This window comes from Ictalurus punctatus, chromosome 10 (assembly GCF_001660625.3).
Source record: "Ictalurus punctatus breed USDA103 chromosome 10, Coco_2.0, whole genome shotgun sequence".
NCBI classification, from domain to species: domain Eukaryota; kingdom Metazoa; phylum Chordata; class Actinopteri; order Siluriformes; family Ictaluridae; genus Ictalurus; species Ictalurus punctatus.
Genome location: NC_030425.2, coordinates 12962501 through 12983715, shown reverse-complemented (window position 1 = coordinate 12983715; position 21215 = coordinate 12962501). Strand labels below are relative to the sequence as shown.

The following is a 21215-nucleotide window of genomic DNA, read 5'->3' as shown; positions in this document are numbered from 1 at the left end:
TAGCGCTTTTTACAATAGACATTGTCTCAAAGCAGCTTTACAGAAATATCAGCACGGTACACAGATATTAAAGGTGTGAATTTATCCCAACTGAGCAAGCCACTGAGTGGCGACGGTGGCAAGGAAAAACTCCCTAAGATGTTTTAAGAGGAAGAAACCTTGAGAGGAACCCGACTCAGAAGGGAACCCATCCTCATCTGGGTAACAACAGATATTGTGAAAAAGTTTGAGCCATAAAATACTGATGATTAGTACTGCAGTTTGGTCTGACCTTCGAGCCCTGTGTATCTCTGAAGTGGTAACGTTAATATAGTGTTCTTATGGAGAGTGACCAAGGTTGACAGACCAAGTTGCCAGTAAGAAAAATCTGATATAATGACATGACATTATGACATGAAAAGTACTCTTCGGGCAGGATACGATTTCTGGACATATGTCTGTTAAGAAATATTACTGAAAGAATTCTGTATTGTTTATGTACGATTTGCATGGGATAAGTATCTGTGTTTAAATCACAGAGATGGGTATGTCTTCACGATGTACACATGCTCATCACACTAAACATTCCCACACGTAAAAAGCTCTTGTTTTGCGGTACTGATGCTCCAAGGCTAACATTAGAAAGCCAGACTGAAGTTTGCGGGTGAATACCAGCCTGTTGGAGGAGTGTACTCTGGTCAGATGAAACTAAATTTAATTGTTTGGCCATAATAACCAGACCTGTGTATGGAAGAAAAAAAAGGTGAGGCTTTTAATCTGAAGACCACCATTCCAATTGTGAAGCGTGCTGGCAGCATCATGTTGTGTGTGTGTGTGTGTGTGTGTGTGTGTGTGTGTGTGTGTTGGGGGGCATGGTTGCTAGAAAAGGGACTTTACACTTTAGAAAATAGGTGGCATCATGAAGATTGTGGATTATCTAGAAATACTACAGCTGTGCCGGTAACATGTATAGAGGCTATACCTGTGCTAGAAATTTATTAGGGTGCCTTTGCACAGACAGTAACCTAAGATTAGAATCAAACTAGGGACCCATGAGGCAGCAACGCTACCATGCTACCCTCTCAAATGCAGTTATTTTTTTATTGTTAGATTGGGTTTTGTCTGCATCATCCAATCTTCTATAACCATAGTATTATGAGCGTAAGTTTCCCTGAAATCCCACTCAACAGTCTTTTTGATAACATCTGAAATAACAATGTGACATACCACAGCAAAGGGACCATCACGGGTGCTCATCAGATCTCCCTAGGCGGCAGACATTCTTCTTTATTAATCATTATTCTGCAGCACTACTGAGCAGCACACAGCCAGAGAGCTGTCTAACGCGGGGATGGTTATGGCAACAGAGCCATGGAACACACTTAAGGGCCTGACAAAAGCCATTCTTTGAACAAGATAACGTATATAGGAGGAAACTAACAGCATTATTTCCATGACACAGAACAAACAGACATTGCCAGTTACTGTGTTGGGCATAAATGGAGCTGATAAATGTTGGTAGTGCTGGAACTAGTTTCAGATTTGATGGTTTGACGCAACAGCATATCAGAACCCCGAAACACATCAACATGAACTCCAAACAGAAAGACATTGCATGATTGTTGCTGATAGGACAATGTGGGGTGATCATCATTTGGTATTGGCTGATGCTAGTTTTTGGGTGTTGGCTTGGTGTGCCACAGTACTAACAAACAAGTTCCTATGTACCCTTGTTCTCTAAGTAATGGTGCATGTCAAAGCTGGGAGTGTGTGAATGTCAGTATGTTCTAGACACTTTCACACACTTACACATATGCACATCTTCATATACACTCACACATACAAACATATATAAATAGCTATGGCCTATCTATAACCTTAAGTGGCCTGAAGGTGTTAGTTTCCACTTCATCACAATGTGAGTGTGTGTGTGTGTGTGTGTGTGTGTGTGTGTGTGTGTGTGTGTGTGTGTGTGTGTGTGTTGGATTATGAGAGATCCTTTGTGGTCGCTGCTTTCATACTTCTGGTCAGAATGTCCCTCGTTGCCCAATCAGTCCTCCGCTGTTTTTTACGGAGTGTTTCCCTGGTTCCCAGTACAGGGGTAGAACACTAAATGTTATGTAACAGTATTACTCTCTCCTCAGACTGCTGCTTCACAGTGTTCTGCTCATAATGTGCACAGTAAATGTCTAGAAGCTAATTCAGACTGCCTTGGATCTATATATTTTCAGCTTTAATTCACTATATCATAAATAAATTGGGTCAAAAGTTTACATTCACCAAGTTGACTGTCTGTATAAACAGTCTGGAAGATTGATAGAAATTGACGTAATGAGTTTTAGAAGCTTCTGAATTGGACAGTTGTCATAATTAGGAGTTAATTAGACCACATCTGTGGCTATTACAGAGCCTATAGTGAGACAGGTACTTTCTCCCGTTGATAACATGGGAAAACCCAGCAACTCAGCCAAAAGTTCCAGCAGTCTTTTACGATTATTACTTGTTGCACTGTACAAGATGAAAATAAAATCTTGGCAGAATTCTGTAACAAACTGTGGGCTAACGTGTTCTTCATGCCTGATTATACGATGAAGACCGTAGACCTATGATTAAAGAAAATGACTACGTTCTGCCATACTGGGTGCGCAGCGATGCAGCACAAGTTTGTAGCTCAACTAAAAAGCATGAAATAGTTTCATGTTGTCATATTAGTAAATAGACAACTCACTGAACAGAGCATTTGTGTGCTACATACCTGAAATCTGTAATTCATCCTCTATGTCTTTCCACGCTACATCCACTTTTGTCCTATCATGATAGAATTGTGATGAGAAAGTATAGAGACATTCTCGCTTCTGCCAAAATTCAGCAAACTCTTCTTCTTTTAAATCCTGTATATTTTGTTTACATTTTGTCATTGCCACTACTGTATTTGTATTTGTAGGCATCCTGTGAGTTTAATCCTATGCCGTCCTCCTATTGGTGACTTTTAGAAGAGTATTGTAGCAGCAGTAATATTCTTTAGACTTTAATCTGAGATTTTAATTTTCGGACACTGCCAGAACTTTGTCGTCGTCTGTGTTTGGTCGTAGTGGCCCATCGGTGAGCACATCACATTATGCATTGTAAGAGCAGCCGGAAAAAATGTTTTGCAAGAAAGAAGCCAATACTCCAAGACTGGCATAAAAAAGCCAGGCTGAAGTTTGCAGGTGATCACCTGCCTTTTGGAGAAGTGTTCTCTGGTCAGATGAAACAACGTTTCACTGTTTGGCCATAATAATCAGACCTGTAATGTAATGGAGGAACCATTACCATAACCTGTATGGAGGAAAAAGGGTGGTGCTTTTAATCCAAAGAGCACCATCCCAATTGTGAAACATGGTGGTGGCAGCATCATGTTGTAGGGGGTGTTTTGCTCGAAAAGGGACATTGCACTTCAGAAAATAGATGGCATCATGAGGAAGGTGGATTATGTAGAAATACTGAACCAAAACCTCAAGACATGATCCAGAAATTTAAAACTCAGTTGCGACTGGGTCTTCCAACAGAACAATGGTCCACACATAACTCCAAAGTTGTAACAAAATGGCTAAAAGACAACACAGTGAAAGTATTGGAGTAGCCATTACAAATTCATAACCCAAATCCCATAGAAGTTTTGTGGACTGACCTGAAAAAGTATGTCTGAGCAAGGACACTGCAGTTTCTTTGCAACATGACAAGCTGTGTTTTTATTTTGTCTTATTAACTTCAAGAGAAAGAAAAAAAAGTGTAGAAACGAATGTTTATAGTTGCTATAATGTAAGCAGTAACAGGAAATAACATGTTTGTGCACATTACACAACATTAAACACATATATAACCTGACAAAATGTTTGACATATCATTTATTAACAAATCAGTACATTGTAATTGTTGGCAAATAGCTGCAGTATAAGAGGAATAAAACTCATTGTGCCGTATCACACCACTGCACCTTTAATTATTTTCAACACACCTGAAGTGTTTCATTCTAATAACACTAATAGGACTTATTACCAGGCAGATGCTAATAGTACTCGATGCTAATGGAGGACCTGTAAGCTATAGACCTGTAAACCAAACCTTAATTTGTGGTATCAAGAGCTAAGTTACTTTTAAATGGAGTTAGTTTGTTTCCAGTAAAAAAGGCACACTGTTTCTCATATACCTGCTTCCTTTATTTTAAAGAGTGTTATAAATGGAGCCATTGTTAAAGTTTAAAATATAGCGTAGTCAGAACCTGACTCACATTGGAACTGCTGAGCTGCTGCTACAATAATATGTCATGATATACCAAACATAAACATGTTAATCAGTCAGCTTTTTCTTTTCTTTTTTCTTTTTTTTTTTTGCAAATTAACTGTACAGTACATTTTCTTTCCTACTTGGCTGTGACTGCTAATATGGCTATGATTCAGCTGATCTTCCAGACAAGTTCTTCCTTTCAATATATAATGGAATTCATTATCATCAAATTAACTGCAGTGGCCATATAAAGACCATAGAATACAGAAACAGCAGGTGTAACCTGTAATACCTGCACAATAATGAAGACAGCACTGGGAGGCCCTGAGCACCAGGGGTGAAAGACATCACGCTTTTTTTGTGAACCAGATGTTACATATAAGAGGCATAATACGATGAGGTACATGTGCCTGTCGTTTAATACAGAGCTGCTGAACAATTTCATTTCCTGTTCTTGAGTAACAGACAGCTGTGACATCTTTCCTGCATAAGGTCAACCTTACATCTAATAAACATGGGAGTAAAATACATTTAGATGATAATACTGTATGTGCTGATATGTAGGCAGTTACACTGTTATGATATAGCTGAAGGTTACAGCCAGATGGATTTACTGTAAAGATGTTTTGCTGGAAGGATTAAGCAGATAATCTGTAACATGTCTGTCATAATTGCAGCGAGTAAGCTTTTAACCTGTTGCATAATGAGATAAGATAATACTTTATTAATCCCCAAACGGTGAAATTTGGAAGTTTGATGGCAGCACAGCACTCGCAGAATAAAGCTGGTGTGAAAACGTTCATCTCCAGAGTTAGTAAGCACGGCCAGGGCTAAAAGGCAAATTACATGGTGCAGAACTGAAGCTTATATTTGCCATGAAGAAAGAGAATACGCCTGTCTGATTCGCTGGCAGGTGTGTATTAATTCCTTACATTTCTAAATCACTAGGGAAGCCTGTTGGATTGTAACCATGACAACAAACACAAATAATGTTATTACTCGGCCAATATTACACTATGCTAGTGATTTCAGTATCACACAGCTAACCATTAAAATGAATAAATAACGGTCATGAAAACAGTGGTAGATTCGCGTTCTCGGACTCGTTAATAAGAATCCAAATCAAAAGGCAGCCGTCATCGTCAAACAGGCAAAAAAGATCAGGTGATCGTACAAACAATTTGTGTTAAGCAAAACCAGGATGAAAAACTGAGTAAAGAGAAAAAGGTCAGAGCCAGAGAAGCAAAACCTGAAAATGCTCAGAATAGCAAATACAACTATAAAAATATCAGAACCTCACAAAGAGCAGAGTGGAGTGTGGAGTTTAAATCAATTAGATTGACATGAAACAGGAAGCAAGTGTGTTAGAGGTCGTGTGAGTTAGAGAGCTGCAGTGTCCAGAATGTATTGGGATTAGGCGGTGGAGTGCAATGCCGCGATAAACTGGAGTTATATGATTTGTTTGGAAGACGAGAAATTAATTTTCTTTTCTTTCTTTCCTTTTCCTTTTTTTTCCCTTCATTCCTTCTCCATTCCTCACTCTTGCCTTTTCCTTCATTCATTCTTTCTTTCTTTCTGTTTTTCTTTTTCTTTTGTTCATTTGTGTTTGTTTGTCCATTCATTCATTCTGTTATTTTGCAATAATAGTAAAACCTAGATATAAGAGTGTGTTAAGAAACCACTACATTGCTGGAGAGAGAGAAGAGGAGAGGAGATGAGAGAGAGGAGAGAAGAGGAGAGATGAGGAGAGAGAATAGAGAAGAGGAGAGAGAGGAGAGAAGAGAAGAGAGAGGAGAGAAGAGGAAAGATTAGGAGTAAGAGGAGAGATTAGGAGAGAGAGGAGAGGAGAGATTAGGAGAGAGAGGAGAGAAAAGGAGAGATGAAGAGAGATGAGGAGAGGAGAAGGGAGAAGAGGAGAGATGAGGAGAGAGGAGAGAGAGGAGATAAGACGAAAGATGAGGAGAGAAGAGAAGAGATGAGGAGAGAAGTGGAGAGAAGAGAAGAGATGAGATGTAATTGCATTAAGGCCTGATTGAATGAATCACACAAGAGGGAAACGTATGCTGATCTGATTGCGAGTGACAAACAGTAATAGTAACAGTTACTGAGACTTTGTCCAGCTTGATGAAAACCTCGGCTGCGCTTGAATAAAGATTCATAGTTACGGCAGCAGGGTGTCTCCTTTCATTAACCGGTGCTTATTTAAGATGCTCTATCTCTCATCGGACGCATTTGTAGGATGTAGAAAACATATTCTAACTTTAGTTTTTTCTGAGCTCAGCTGTGGGATTAGCAGGCGTGCAGCGCTAAAGGACGAGTTGATAAAGAGGAAGGGCATTTTGCAAGCTTCTTAACTTATTTCAGTCTTATCCCACTGTAATGAATTGAGATTTAATTAGATTAGGATTGGATGCGGATTACAGAAACAAAAGGTTTTGTGAAATTGTTTTGTAATTGGGGATTTCTGGTATTTCACCTCCCGACATTAGCTCTCTCTGCTGGAGGGGATAATGAGTAATTCTCTCTCTCTCTCTCTCTCTCTCTCTCTCTCTCTCTCTCTCTCTCTCTCTGTGTGTGTGTGAGATCTATAGTGCACACTTAATGAGCACATGTGTATTTGTTTAATGCACACACATATTTAAAGGGAGAAAATGCATTAGTTTCCCAGAAATGTGCTGGTTTAAATTTATTAAGAAACATTGAGAATCATCATATATAATGTGTAGCAAGCAAGCCCAGCTAACATTCAGCATACATTTATGTTGTGGTGAACCAGTTATAATGGTGTAAAAACATGAAATACAATAAACACAAGGTTTTGCTTTTGATTGGCTGTTATATAGTATCCGGTTCAGCTTAATGAAAAACACGCAGTAGGAGATTAATTTTTAAGAATGCAATGCTGAAATGATGAAATGCAGAAGTGAATGTTATTCCCTGTAGTGTTGCATTGCAATTTACTTTTGTCACTCATGCCACACGGAAATACAATCACTGTCAAAACTCAGACCTATTTAGTAAGTAGAACGGGAGAAGGGCATAAAAGCTTCAATTTCCCAGAGGCCTTTTCTTTCTTTTATTCTTTGTTTTGTCATTCTGCTGTATTGATTTTTGAAACCTTATTCATCAAGCTTTCTTTTTTACCTTCCTTCCTTCCTTCTGTCCTTCCACCTTTTTTCTTTCCCCCCTTGTTTCCTTCTTCTTTCCTTCCTCCCTGCCTCCCTCCCTCTCCCTTTCCTTCCTTCCCTCCTTCTGTCCTTCCTTTACTTCTGTCCTTGTTTGTTTCATTCTTTTCCCCCTTCCTTCCATCCTCCTTGCCCTCCTCCCTCTTCCTTTCCTTCCAAACTACCTTCCTTTCTTCCTTTTTCCTTTTCACATTTTTTCCTTCCTACCTTTCCTTCTTCTTCTTTCCTTACTGCCTCCCTCCTTCTCCTTTTCCTTGCTCCCTTCCTTCCTTCCTTTCATTAACTGTCTTTTCACTAGCTGATTAAAGAAACATAAAATCAGGTAAAACAAAGCATTTATATATAAAAAAAAAATATTAATAAAAAGAGCACCACAGGAAGTGGTGTGGAAGTGTGGTTTAAACCAATATTTGGCTACATATTTGCTACAACTTCTAAAATAGTTATGTTTCGACACAGCTTCTGAAAGGAGACATGTTCAATAGCTGAAAGCAGGGCTTCTCTGAAGCCAGTTACAGAGCTGTTACCAGGCTTGAAGATCGACCTTTCACCTCAGTGTGTGTGAGTGCTGCACTTATGCGTGACAGATCAAAGCTTATTAATGTTCTCACTCACACCATCCCTCAGCTACATGGAGAAAGACTCCTGCACCAAGCCAAGGCTTTACTGCGGTTTTGGCACCAAAAGCAGAAATCATGTAGTATACCTGTTCACTGCTGTAGAAATTCAGACCTCAAATGCAGTTTGTTGGAAACGTTGTAAGGATATTTGATTTTAGATGGATGGTTTGGCAGCTCAGGGTTCACACACTGAGGTTGTTCATGGCCCTTACTAATTATGTGATCGCACAAAAAAACATTTGGTGTTTTTATGTTTTGGCCATATACTATATTATGTTTTATTGCATCCCAGAATACACCAGCAGTTTATCAGGGTAGCAACAGAAATAGAAGAATGCTGTTTCACTCATGCCTCACTACCATCACAATCTCCCATGCTCCTGAGCCTATCCCATCCACTGTAAATTACCAAGACTGATGTGTCCTAACATAGTAACAAAGCCCAAACAGGAAAGCCATGCTGTCTTTCTAATTATGCAGCCTTATCTGTATGTAAGGAACATCAACAGCATGGTTCTTGCTGAAGTAAATAAAAGAGATGGATGAAAATTGGGAGAGGGAAATGAACAAGCTGTTGCTCTGACACACATAACTGAATGCATCTGTCTTTATTGTTCTGTTCTCTTCAGTATAAACAAGTGGAGCAGTACATGTCCTTCCACAAACTTCCCGCTGATTTCCGGCAGAAGATCCACGATTATTATGAACACAGATACCAAGGCAAGATGTTTGATGAGGAGAGTATTTTAGAGGAGCTAAATGAGCCACTGAGAGAGGTGAGTCCTACATTAATCATAATAAACTAATCAGGGCGTATAATAACTATAAATTACATTTTGAATCTAATGTTCACCTCAGCCAATACATTTTGCTCTGTGATGACTTCCCTTTCCAGGAAATTGTCAACTTCAACTGCCGCAAATTAGTGGCCTCCATGCCGCTTTTCGCAAATGCTGATCCCAACTTTGTGACCGCCATGCTGACCAAACTCCGTTTTGAGGTCTTCCAGCCAGGGGATTACATAATTCGTGAAGGGACCATTGGCAAAAAGATGTATTTCATCCAGCATGGGGTTGTGAGCATCCTTACCAAAGGCAACATAGGCATGAAGCTCTCTGATGGATCCTATTTTGGAGGTAAAGACCATACATTGTAGGCGAAGACTTAATGTATATCACTTTCTGTGACTTTTAGGAAGTAATCCTCTTTTGATTGAAGTGAAATTGGAGCAAAAATGCAGTTGTGTGTCAAATTAAGGAAAATAAAATTGGCATGGTGTAGGTCCACTTACAGATGGGAGGATCACTGTAAATCAATGATCTTCCGACTGTTCACATTTATCTCATGTTGAAACATTTCTGTCCTTCCAGGATGACTCCGCCCCATCCTATTGAATGAGGGCTCAGTGAATGGTTTGATGACTATAAAAATTATATAAATCATATGCTAGGGCCTTCAGTCACCAGATCTTAAACCATCTGAACACCTAAGGAGATTTTGGAGCGATGTGTTAGCCTAGACAGTGCCCTCTACCACCATCATCAAAACACCAATTGAGGGAATACAGAACAGTGTTCATCCCTCCAGTACATTTCCTGAGACTATAACCTGACATTACGTTATGGCACAGTCTGTTATAGAATGTGCCGAGAATTCTTAGGCTTATCTCATACAGTGTGACTAGAAATTATCTTAAAATACTTCTGTAATCACATATAGTAATCTTTAAATTATTGCATTAAACCTCAAATGGCTGCACATATTTCACTGTTATTTAATTGCTTGGTGTCCACTTCCATTTTATGAGAAACTCTCAAACACTTCGATATCATTGAGGAGAAAGCCACAAGCATCAGTGATGAATATATATCAATTAATATACACAATCACCAATAGCATTAAAACCACTGCCAGGTGAAGTGAATAACATTGGTTTATATTGTTACAGTGGCACCTGTAAAGGGGTGGGATATATTAGGCAGCTAGTAAACAGTCAGTTCTCAAAGTTGATGTGTTGGAAGCAGGAAAAATGGGCAAGCATAAAGATCTAAGTCACTTTGACAAGGGCCAAAATGTGATGGCTAGATGACTGGGTCAGAGCATCTCCAAAAGTGGTCCAAGGAAGGATAACCGGTGAACCGGCGACAGGGTCACGGGCACCCAAGGCTCATTGATGCGCATGGGGAGTGAAAGTTATCCCATCCAGTCCAATCCCACAGAAGAGCTACTTGAATGCAAATTGGTGAAAAAGTTATTGCTGGCTATAATAGAAAGGTGTCAGAACACTATAGGGTTGCATAGCGGCAGCCCGGTCAGAGCGCCTATGCTGACTCCTGTCCACCACAGTGGCCTCTTTCAAGAGTTTAATTCTCTCTACCACAATCCACAACTGTTTCACCAATTTGTTCAGGAAAGGTTTGAGGAACATGTCAAAGAGTTCAAGGTGTTAACTTGGCCTCCAAATTCCCCAGATCTCAATCCAAACAAACATCTGTGGAATGTGCTGGACGGACAAGTCTAATCCATGGAATCCTCACTTCACAACTTATTGAACTTAAAGGATCTGCTTCAAGATAACATAGCACTCAGCTTCAGTGATCTTTTGGAGTCCATGCATTGACGGATCAGACCTACACAATATTAGGCAGATGGTTTTTAATGTTATGGCTGATTACTTTGTGTAATTACTTTGGCCCAGTTTAAGAAACCATTCAAGTCTGTTTGATGATATTGATATTGTTGATCCATTAAATAGTGCAACCTCTTTCCCACATCTTTGGCCCATAGCCCAGAAATTCACTTCAGCTGGGAATATGCCAAGAATTAGGAATACCGTAGGAAGGCTAAGGATTCAAACACAAGGCCGATTAACCTAATAAGCATGGCCAGACAACAGTGACAGAGTACTTTGTAATGTCAACCTTGAAGATTCCCTATCAAAAACAAACAAACAAACAAAAAACACATTAGCCAATAATGAGGAAGGTGAGTATGACTTTAAGAAGATGCTAACTCATTTACCATAGTTGTCTTTAACTTCATTGTACAATCCATTTTATTGAAACAATACTACACTTTTAATTTTTATTTAAAGCCAAAATGGTACGAAAATTACAGTGGGTGACCCATGAATTTAACAAAGACTCATGAATTTAACATGTCCCTTTCTTCTCAGGGACATGACATTTCTTTTTTTTTTTTTTTGCATTAGTTTAGCTTTACTTAAGTCTGCACTATTTAATTGGAAATGTGAGGAAAGATTGAATTGGGATGCTTTAGTCTGTCATACACACTTGGTCTCATTCCCTGTGCAATAACGATCATTAATCTCCTCTGAGCTGTGAATATCACGTCTGACACACACACACTTACACACTCACATATGCATGACTCAGGTCAAGGTCATATGCTAATGTTTCCCTTTCTCTTTCTAAAGAATGAAAGAATAATGAATCAGTATAAAGCACTTTATCTGCCTCTCTGGTAGTCTATGCAGGAATAATACAGTATGTGATGCTATGTGACCTGCGTGTAGCTTTAAGTTTATTTGATGTGACAGTATATTAATAGGAAAATTGATCAATTAACATTGATAATTTTTTCATAATTTGTGCATGCTCAAGTAGAAATCTGGATTATAAATTAGGTTTATAATAAATATAATAATTTATTCCCATAGTTCCATAGAAGATAAATGTTTCATTAGAATTTCATGACCAAGGAGAATGTTTATTTTCCAGCATTAAGTACAACATAATATTAGTAAGGTAAAATTCTGTAACAGTCCATAAAACAGGCAGTGCTATAATAGGAAATAATCCATGCTGGAGTGGTGTGATCCGGCCTAACATGAAGAGGAGTAGATTATTTTCCTATAACAGTGTGTCTTAAAGTGTGTAACAATTTTTCATGTTGTGGAATGTCCACGAGACAGGTTAGTTCCTGTTATCATTTATGTAATACCAGCTATAAACAGCCATTCCATCACCAGCCTCTGCCCTTTCTCTTTCTTGAAGAGACAAGACAAGCAGCTTGTCACATTGTTTCCATAAGTATAAAAAAAAATCCTAATAGAAAACCTTACCATATCACTGTTTATATGTTTTACTTTGTTAAACAACACATTTTTGTAATCTGTTTATTATTAGGCTTATTGATTATGTGGTATATCCACCATACAAGTTTATGTGAATTTGCTGTTACTATAGAAACAACATCGTATTAGCACGAGGGCATTAATATAAAGATATGATTTACATGTTACAGCTGAAACTACTGTCGAAGCCATGCTGTTATAGAAAATGAATATATAAAGTTTAATCAGCTCTAATTAAGATATCATTTCAGAATCAAGTGTAAAATCAGCTGAGCTTTGCTTTCGCGCGCTCTGAAGCACGGCCATGTCTCCAGCTTTATGACACTTCCTTGTAAAGTGTCTTCTTGACTGAGTGGTAATTGGCCTGGTGCTTCCCAGCCCTGTGGTGTTGGCTCTCTGACCTTGAGGAAGAACAGCATGCCCAGAAACACGAGGGATCCAGTTCTTGACCCCTTCAGAGACCAACTAATGTGGTGCTAAATATAATTAGATGTATTAATTAACGTGCAGGCTATTAAATGCCAATCGGAGGGCATTTTGAGAATGGTCTGGAGCATATTTAAACAAGAGCATAGCATTAAGAACATGTTAATTAACAGAGATGTACCAGAATTGGCTGTCCAGTTCACAATATGCAGGAAATATTATTGTTATTGTGATGTGCATAAACTTTTTTAAAAAATTTTTTTTACCATTTGACATTTATAAAATGTTTATAGTTTGTGCAAGTTTCAATAGAAATCTGGATTAAATTTACAGTGTGTTGGTTAATGTTAGATCATTTATCAATATTAAAATGTATTCCCATAATTCCACAAATGATTTTTCCACGAAATAGTTTTGTTAAAATGTTCCGTGCAAGGAAAATGATGGTAGCTATGACACTGGCTATGCGCTTATTAATATAATATTAAAGGATATACATTATACGGCTACCTACATGGTGCTTTTCATGCATGTATAAAGGTTTCTAGTGGTTGTGATATTGTAATTGGTGTAGCATGATGCTGACTCAGTGTCTGTGCTTCAGAGATTTGCCTGCTGACTCGGGGGAGACGCACGGCCAGCGTTCGAGCCGACACCTATTGCCGTCTGTTCTCACTCTCTGTGGACAACTTTAATGAAGTTCTGGAGGAATATCCAATGATGAGGAGAGCCTTCGAGACTGTGGCCATTGACAGACTAGATCGGATAGGTAAGGATGTATTTATCTGTTGATCTTATCATCCATCTATCAACACATGGGTTGTTCATTCAACTCAGCAACTTGAGGTAAAAGCAACTGAGAGCCTGTATGGCTGCCACACAGCCAGTCTGATTCCACCTTTTGAAAAGCATCAGAAACATGCTTATTTGCGTAAAAAAAAAAAATTGTACTTTTTGTACTAATGGATTCAATATTTAGTTGCAGTCTAGCAAACTGGTTAGGAAGATGGCTACACTGAACCTTCCCTTGTTTCCTTGGGATGATACCATTATACCCTTAATATGCATCTGTACACCTGGAAATGTGGATATTGTATACCATTAAAAATAGAGATAAAACTGGAATGTAAATACCTTTTAGGGTAAAGCTTCACATGTACACTACCATTCTACAATAGGTAAGATATACAATATATGTTTAAGTATGTGGACATGTGACCATCAAATTCACATCTGCTTTTCAGACCCCCCCCCCCCCCTTGCTTTTATAACACCCTCCACTCCTCGGGATTTGCACTAGTATTTGGAATGTGACTGTGGGGATTTGCTCATTCAGCCACAAGAGTATTAGTGAGGTCAAGCACTGATGTGGCTGAGGTCTGGCACGTAGTCAGCGTTCCAGTTCATCCCAAAGGTGTTCAGTGGGGTTGAGGCTCTATGCAGGCCACTTCAGTTCTTTCAGTCCAACCTTGGCAAATCATGTCTTTATGGACCTCACTTTGTGCACAGGGACATTGATCCAAGGTGCCTATAAGTCGATACTCCTACCTCCACTTGTGTCAGCTGACCACAGTACAATCCTTTTAGCTTCTGCCTACGTGCCAGTTGTAAGGTGTGTATATAGAGAGAAAAAAGACAATTAAGAGCTGGACTGCCTTGAGCATAGGAGAATTGCAAAGCTGCTTTGAGAATACCGACTGGTACTTGCTTTTGAATGAAAGTTCTGATTTGAATGAGCAGTTTCTTGTGGTTTCTGGCTACATCACCTTTTGTGTTGAATCTATTATACCTAGCAAAAAGTCTTACTGTGTTTCCTAACAATAAACCATGGGTAACCAAAGAGCTTAAAAGTATTCTTAATAGGGAAAAAAGGGCATTCCTATTAGGGACCAGTGAAGAAAAAATATGAATAAGGAGGTTGAAAGAGCAATTAGACATGCCAAACTAAGCTACAGAAACAAAATTGAAGAAAAATTTGTTTGAGGTGATGGCAAATCTAAATACATCTAAGCAGGGGATAGTAGTAAATGAAAAAGGCAGTGTTAATTCCCTAGCTAATGATCTGAGCTTGTTTTTACGTGCTTTGAGAAGTATGATCTAAGCTTTGTTCTTGAAGGTTTTCAACAATCACTGAGCCCCTATCCCTCTCTGAAATTGTACTTTCCTAATGTAATTAAACAGCTGAAAGCTATACCTTTTAACAAAGCCCCTGGACTGAATGGTTTCTGTGGTAGAACCCTTAATCACTGTGCAGTGCAGCTCATTGTTTCACTCATTGTTTCAAGCTTCATTGGATCAGGCTATAGTTCCTCAGTTATGGAAAACTTTAATGTAGTACCTGTTACTAAGCAGGAGAAGTCTCACTCTTTTAATGACTACCAGCCTATTGCATTAACTTCATTAGTTATGAAAGTCTTGGAAAGAGAGGTTGACTCACAGCTTATGACAGTCACGGGTGAGAAGTTAGTTCGCTTATCATGCTAAGTGAGGTGTGGATGATGCAAAACTCTTCCTCCTGAACACTCTTCATCAACACTTGGAGAGTGGGGGCACCTTTGCTAGACTGTTGTTTGTTGATTTCAAAGAAACTCGTAGATGAATTTAATGTCAGTCTTGGGCTGGTTTCATGGATAGACTTTTTAATAGGTAGGCGGTAGGCAGCAGAGGGGCAAGATGAATAGAGTTTCTTCAGACACACTCTATACATCTATTGGATCTCCACAGGGTTCTGTCATCGATTATTTTCATACTTTATACAAATGAGTGCCTAAGTTTTCAGGATAATTGTCATGTTATTAAATAAGCAGGCGACAGTTTTCCAATCCCTGCTATCAAGTTCAGAGTGTGATGATAGTCAGGCACTTAATGAGTTTATGATGTGGTGCAGTGGAGCGGAGTTGCAACTAAATATGACTAAAACAAAAGAGATGGTGACTGATTTTAGAAAAAATGCTTCCAAGGTACAACCACTGTACATTCATGATAAGGAAGTTGATAGGGTAGAGGAGTACAAATACCTTAGAACTATTTTTGATACTACCTTAATGTTTCACCAGAACACAGAGGCCATTATTAAGAAGATTCACCAAAGAATTCATGTTCTAAGGAAATTGAACTCCTTTTGCATACAAAAATCTATACTGAAAACCTTTTATACAAGCTTCATTGAGAGTATTTTGAGTTTTCATTTGTATGCTTGTTTTCATCACTTTCTCGAAAGAGTAAGAACCACTTACAAAATATAGTTAGGACCTGTTCAGAAATCACCGGCGTGCCACTACGGAGTTTAGCAGAGTTTTATGAGCAACAAATGATAAGGAAAGTCTGGAGTATTATGAACGATGACACGCACCCCTTGAATATGCACTTTGAGATAATGCATTCAGGTAGGTGGCTTAGAAGTATTAAGTGCCTTACCAACCGCTATAAGTTTACTTTCATGCCAGAGGCCATCCGTCTTTGTAATCTGAAATTTTTAGAGGATTCTTAATGAGCTTTCTTTTATTTACAGGTGTTTACGAGTGATTGAATTTGAAGCATATTGTAATATGTAATATTTGACTGCTTTATGTGTTTAATGATTGGTTTATGTTTTAATTTGGTTATGTATTATGTTTTATGTCTCAGATAAGGTTGTTTGTTGTTTTTACGCCCTACTGTCATTGTCCTTTGCGAGGTTAATAAAGTGGTAAAGTTAATTGTCATGCTGGAACAGGTTTTGGCCCCTTAGTTCCAGTGAACAGAAATCTTAATGCTATACAAAGAAATTGTAGACAATGTAAGGTAACAAGTCTAGGTATATTTCCATGATCTTGGGCTAAATAATATTATAACTCCTCATATTAGTTAGGTAAGATAGATGCAGCTGATGTTTCCAAGAATGGCGCAAAACTCAAATGAGGCAATACCACAACAGTATCGACTGGAATAACCATTTCAAATACTAAATCTGAATGCACCTGCCCTCAAAGCTAGTTATAAGTATAAATAACATTTAAATGGTTTCCTAATAGGAGCGGATGTAAAAACAACAACAGCAAAAACATCTAAGTTACTTGACTGCTATCTAGCTAAGTGGCTTAAACAGTTGAGCTAATGAACTACAGGACACATTAACAATCAGCTGTATTTAAATGCTTTCGCTATCAGTCATCACTATTTACAATATATGTATTTTGAAGCCGTTTTAAAACTGTTGGTTTTTGAATACCAGCTTTTTGACATTTTCTGCCATTGGATAGATTCATTTGGTAGCTTCATATCTGCATTGTTTACACAAAAGCTACTCAGTATTGTGGGGGGAAAAAATCAACTCAAAACAAACTCAATCCATTCAGATAGATATCACAACCTAGCTTTTCTAGAGTGTCAGTATCTGTCTGTATTACATGAGTACTTTATCTGCATGTGTTTGTTTTGTATATGCCTTTTGGCAATCGCACAGTGAAAGGTCAAACGAGGAGAATCTTTCATAAGAGTCGTGTTTTTTTTGTGTTTTTATTTTTATTTTTATTTAAACAATGGAAGTCCAGCAACAGTATGTAAACATGCATTCTGCTAAGTGACGCCACTCCTCCCCACATCCCATGTTCCTCTCCCAAGGTCGTTGTGCTGCTGATGTCACTTTGTGTCACATGACCACCTCAGCTGTTTACAAAGTGCCTACATGGCTGCTTCCCACCCTGCTGTTGCCATGGCATCCACATTCCATCCGAGATCAGTTCTGCTAGCAGATGAGTTTGGATTCCAGACACAATGACAGCTCATCCTGCAATGCCAGCCCTGTGTTTGGACATTTGGATATTCAACATTAGAGAGACTGGGATAAAATTATCTCAATGAATAGTTATCTGGTTTTGGGAAATGAGAGATTCTCAAACAAAGAAGATATGCCATTGGTGCCTCAGATGTAGCTTCATTTAAAAAAAAAAAGAAAAAAAGGATGTATCCAAAATAAGCTTGCTTGTTTTACAGACTTTTACAATGCTCCAGAATACATCTGCTCACACATATCAGAACATGCCCCTAGCTGTTAAAGTGTTTACTTTAGAAGGGCAGCAAGGTGGATATGGAGGGACTAGACCCCCTGGGGAGGCACGAGTCAGCACTGCGTGTTATACTGAGATTGAAGAGGGACGGGGGATGAGCATAATAGAGAGAGATGGTCAGGCTCTTGTCTGTGGGAGGTAGGTCATTTCACCTAGAGAATTGCTTTCTCTCAGTAGTAGGGGTGATGGGATAGGGCTATGGCCACATACTCCATCTCATGTTGGTACAAGCAGCACAGTGACTCAGCAGAAAATAGAGGAAAAAAAAAAAATACAGATTGCTCCTGCTGGACTGGGTGGGGCCACCACTGCAAAGCATCCTATGTAAGTTTGGGCTATTGAATAAAAACTGAAGAGAAGTTGTTATTTGCATCAGTAAAAACAGATGCTCCACAATCACTATAGTTACTGGGCATGTGAACCTTGAAAATCAGTGAATTTGAGTGTAATTATTGTACAGACAGTTTTGCAGTTTTTGAAATTAAAAGGGCTGGATACTATGTTCTGGATTAGATATTTTAACTACTACTGCTCCACTAAGCAAAGAAATCTGTTCTAAGCACTGCACTGGAACACCCCTAATAAAATATAATCATGGTGGTGTAAAGATGTCAACACTTACAAATCGTTTTGATAATGAAGAACAGCCTGGCAGTTTGAAAAAGGATGCTGCTATGACGCCAGTATTTCAGAACCATATATTGTATGTATAGTATTATATATATGATATTGCCAATTTATTAGCTATACCTACCTTGATTTGGCACAACTCTATCAACTAGAACTGTCTGTGCTGGGATCTAATCACACTACAGTCCACCAACCTCCAAACAGGAATGAGGCAGGAAAATGATACCATATGTATCAGCACAGTACCCATTAAGATGTTTGCCATTGCTGCTCCGAGAATAATATCTGATCAGTGGTGGTCCTATGGAGGCCCCTTTCCACTGGGACATGCTAGAGAGGGGCTGATAAATAAGCTACAGCAAGTAATGGTATGCCTATATAGTGGACATATATAGTGGGTTAACCCAATAATCTGGCAACTGAGAGTATAATATGCCAATAAAAATTAATGTTGCTTCTCTTTATTTCCAGGCAAAAAGAACTCCATTTTGATGCACAAAGTCCAACATGACCTAAACTCTGGAGTTTTCAACAACCACGAGAATGAGCTAATTCAGGAGATTGTGAAGTATGACCGAGAGATGGTGAAACTAGTGGACCTGCAAAGACCCAGGGCCATGTCGGCCACTCAATCCACCTATGGGACCATGTTTCCTTCATCCAATCAGCCTCCAACAGGCTCGGCAATTGCCACCCTGCAGCAGGCTGTAGCCATGAGTTTCTGTCCCCAGATGGCCAACCCTCTGGCAGCCCACGGAGCTCTCCAGTCACCCCGTATGGTCCGCCGTTTCCAGGTAGTTCAAAGCCTTTCCAGCCCTGGGACCCAGCAGACCCCTCCAGGCTCACAGTTCCCCAGCACTGCTCTGCCCTCTGCCCTCACCAGCACGCCTGTCCAGAGCCCATTGGCTACCGGCAGTCGAACATTCCAGTACAGCTCCAGTCCCATGGGCGCTCCTTCAGGCTCCCAGCTGTCCCTAGTGCAACAGCACATCTCCAGCCCTACGCACCGAGCAACAGTTCCCAGAAGTGCAATGACCGAGGATGCCAGGGCCCTCTCAGCCTCCCAACCATCTCTGCCCCATGATGCCACGCAACCGGCTGCCCCAAGCCCACCCCAGTCCACGAGAGTTTCCTCCACCTCCATTGGACCACCTCACAGCCTACCAGGGCCCATGGCCTTCAGGGCTGCAATTCCTCCAAGGATGACACTTCAGCACCAGATGTCTGTGGGAGCTTTCCCACCTGCCTCTCTACCACAAATGAGGCCAAGCCAGGACTCAGGATTGCCCAAGAAAGATTCAGTAGTCAGCCTTCCAGATACAGACCATCATGTTAGATCTAGATTATCTTCCAATTTGTGATCTTGATGGAGCTGGGTGTGTAGGTGTCTCTTGCTTCAGCAAGTACATTTCTCACCTCCTTGTCATGCCCTGGATCTTACTTTAAGAATGTACATGGATCAAATCGTGACAAGGGGGGGTGGGTGACTAGAACTGCCAGACTTGACAGCATACTAATAACTATACAAAGTCTGTAAAACTAACGATTTAAATATCAGAGATGTTTCTGTTGTACCCACCAACATAAATATCAATGTAGCTTCTTCCCACACAGTTTGCCTCTTCATAGTTGCTTACATTTATTGTGGTTGTATTCAACATTGCAAGAATCAGTTCCCTACTGTACACAGTAGCACCAATAATACAGTGTAGAGTGGAATGCAACATGGGGAAATGTGTCTCTGATTACTATGTAACTCTTTACAAAAGTGTTTTTTGCAAGTTTCCTCCACCCTATTTAGAGTGGTAGTTAATAGTGTTTTTACTTATGATTGAGCAATATTAAAACTGCTATAGAAAATGCAGGCAAGGCTTATTTAACCAAGGGTGTATTTGACAGTTGATCAGTTTGGAAGCATTGATACAGATATGGATATGACTTCTTCCCCTCTGGACCAAAGTTAAGCAGACTTTTTTTTTTTTTTTGCCGTGTTTAAACAACTTGAAATTGAAAAGAAAGTAACATATAATTTCATTGCCTTGACTGAAGCCATATTTTTGTCCAGACTTGTGTGTTTGTGTGTGTTTTAAATATTCAAAAAGTTATTTGTTCATATTTACATCCCATGACAAATATTCTAATAATTTCCTTCTTTTTAATAATATTATTTTTAAAAAGAAGGAAAACCAGATAAAATATATGGATGGATTTAATTACAGTGGGAACAAGAAATGTAGGTGGAGAGAGGCACTGTGGACTAAAAAGCAACAATATTGTAAATACATTTTTTCCCCTATTGGTGGCTTTTGCAGTGCTGCATCTAAATGAGTTTCCAAATTTAACCTCACATGTGGAAATCAGTGGGAATTAATCATCTATTCAGAAAAGATCAGACCGAGTTGGATATTTCCCAGACTAATGTATACTGTATGGATGTAGCAGCATACAGTGTGCGCAGTCATGCCGTATTAACTCAACAGAGAAAAGTCATATGTGCTACTATTTACAAAATTCTCCTTAGCATTGTACAAGGAGAGGAAAGGTTATGTGAACTGAGTGTGATATGCGCTGTTAGTGATTTAGTGATTATATCCAGTGAAACATGTTAGCACGCATTATGCAACAACGAGTCTTTCTGTGCTCATGTGCTCCTATCTTTCGGCTTCACGGAATAACCCACTCTGCGTAACTCCATGATGAGTTGATTTCTGTCACTGTTATTGACTCAAATGTGTTTCTTTTCATCACTGCACTGTTTGAAGATGGCTGGCTGTAATCTCCCCTGTGGCTCTCCCCTTCCTCTTGCTTTAGTAATGTTGCTGGTGAAGGCCTGTTACATGTAATGCTCACAGTGTGTTGTGTGGAGGCTTCCATTTTGAGGGTAATATAAGCCAGCATTGTCTTGTTCATGACCTCTGAGAGCAGCTAATGTCTGGATACGTGGATAAAATCGTTCCAAATCCCT

General features: G+C 39.3%; 1 protein-coding gene across 1 annotated transcript in view; it reads left to right on the top strand.

The window, feature by feature from the left end:
* hcn2b (hyperpolarization activated cyclic nucleotide-gated potassium channel 2b) overlaps positions 1–21215 on the top strand; it is a 38772-nt gene that overhangs the window by 16166 nt on the left and 1391 nt on the right. Inside the window, exons 5-8 of the mRNA XM_017477401.3 lie at positions 8680–8826; positions 8946–9186; positions 13177–13341; positions 18722–21215. The exon at positions 18722–21215 is cut by the window's right edge and continues 1391 nt beyond it. Coding sequence (XP_017332890.1) covers positions 8680–8826; positions 8946–9186; positions 13177–13341; positions 18722–19611 — 1443 coding nt within the window. The 3' untranslated portion in view covers positions 19612–21215. The remainder of the gene's footprint in view (positions 1–8679; positions 8827–8945; positions 9187–13176; positions 13342–18721) is intronic.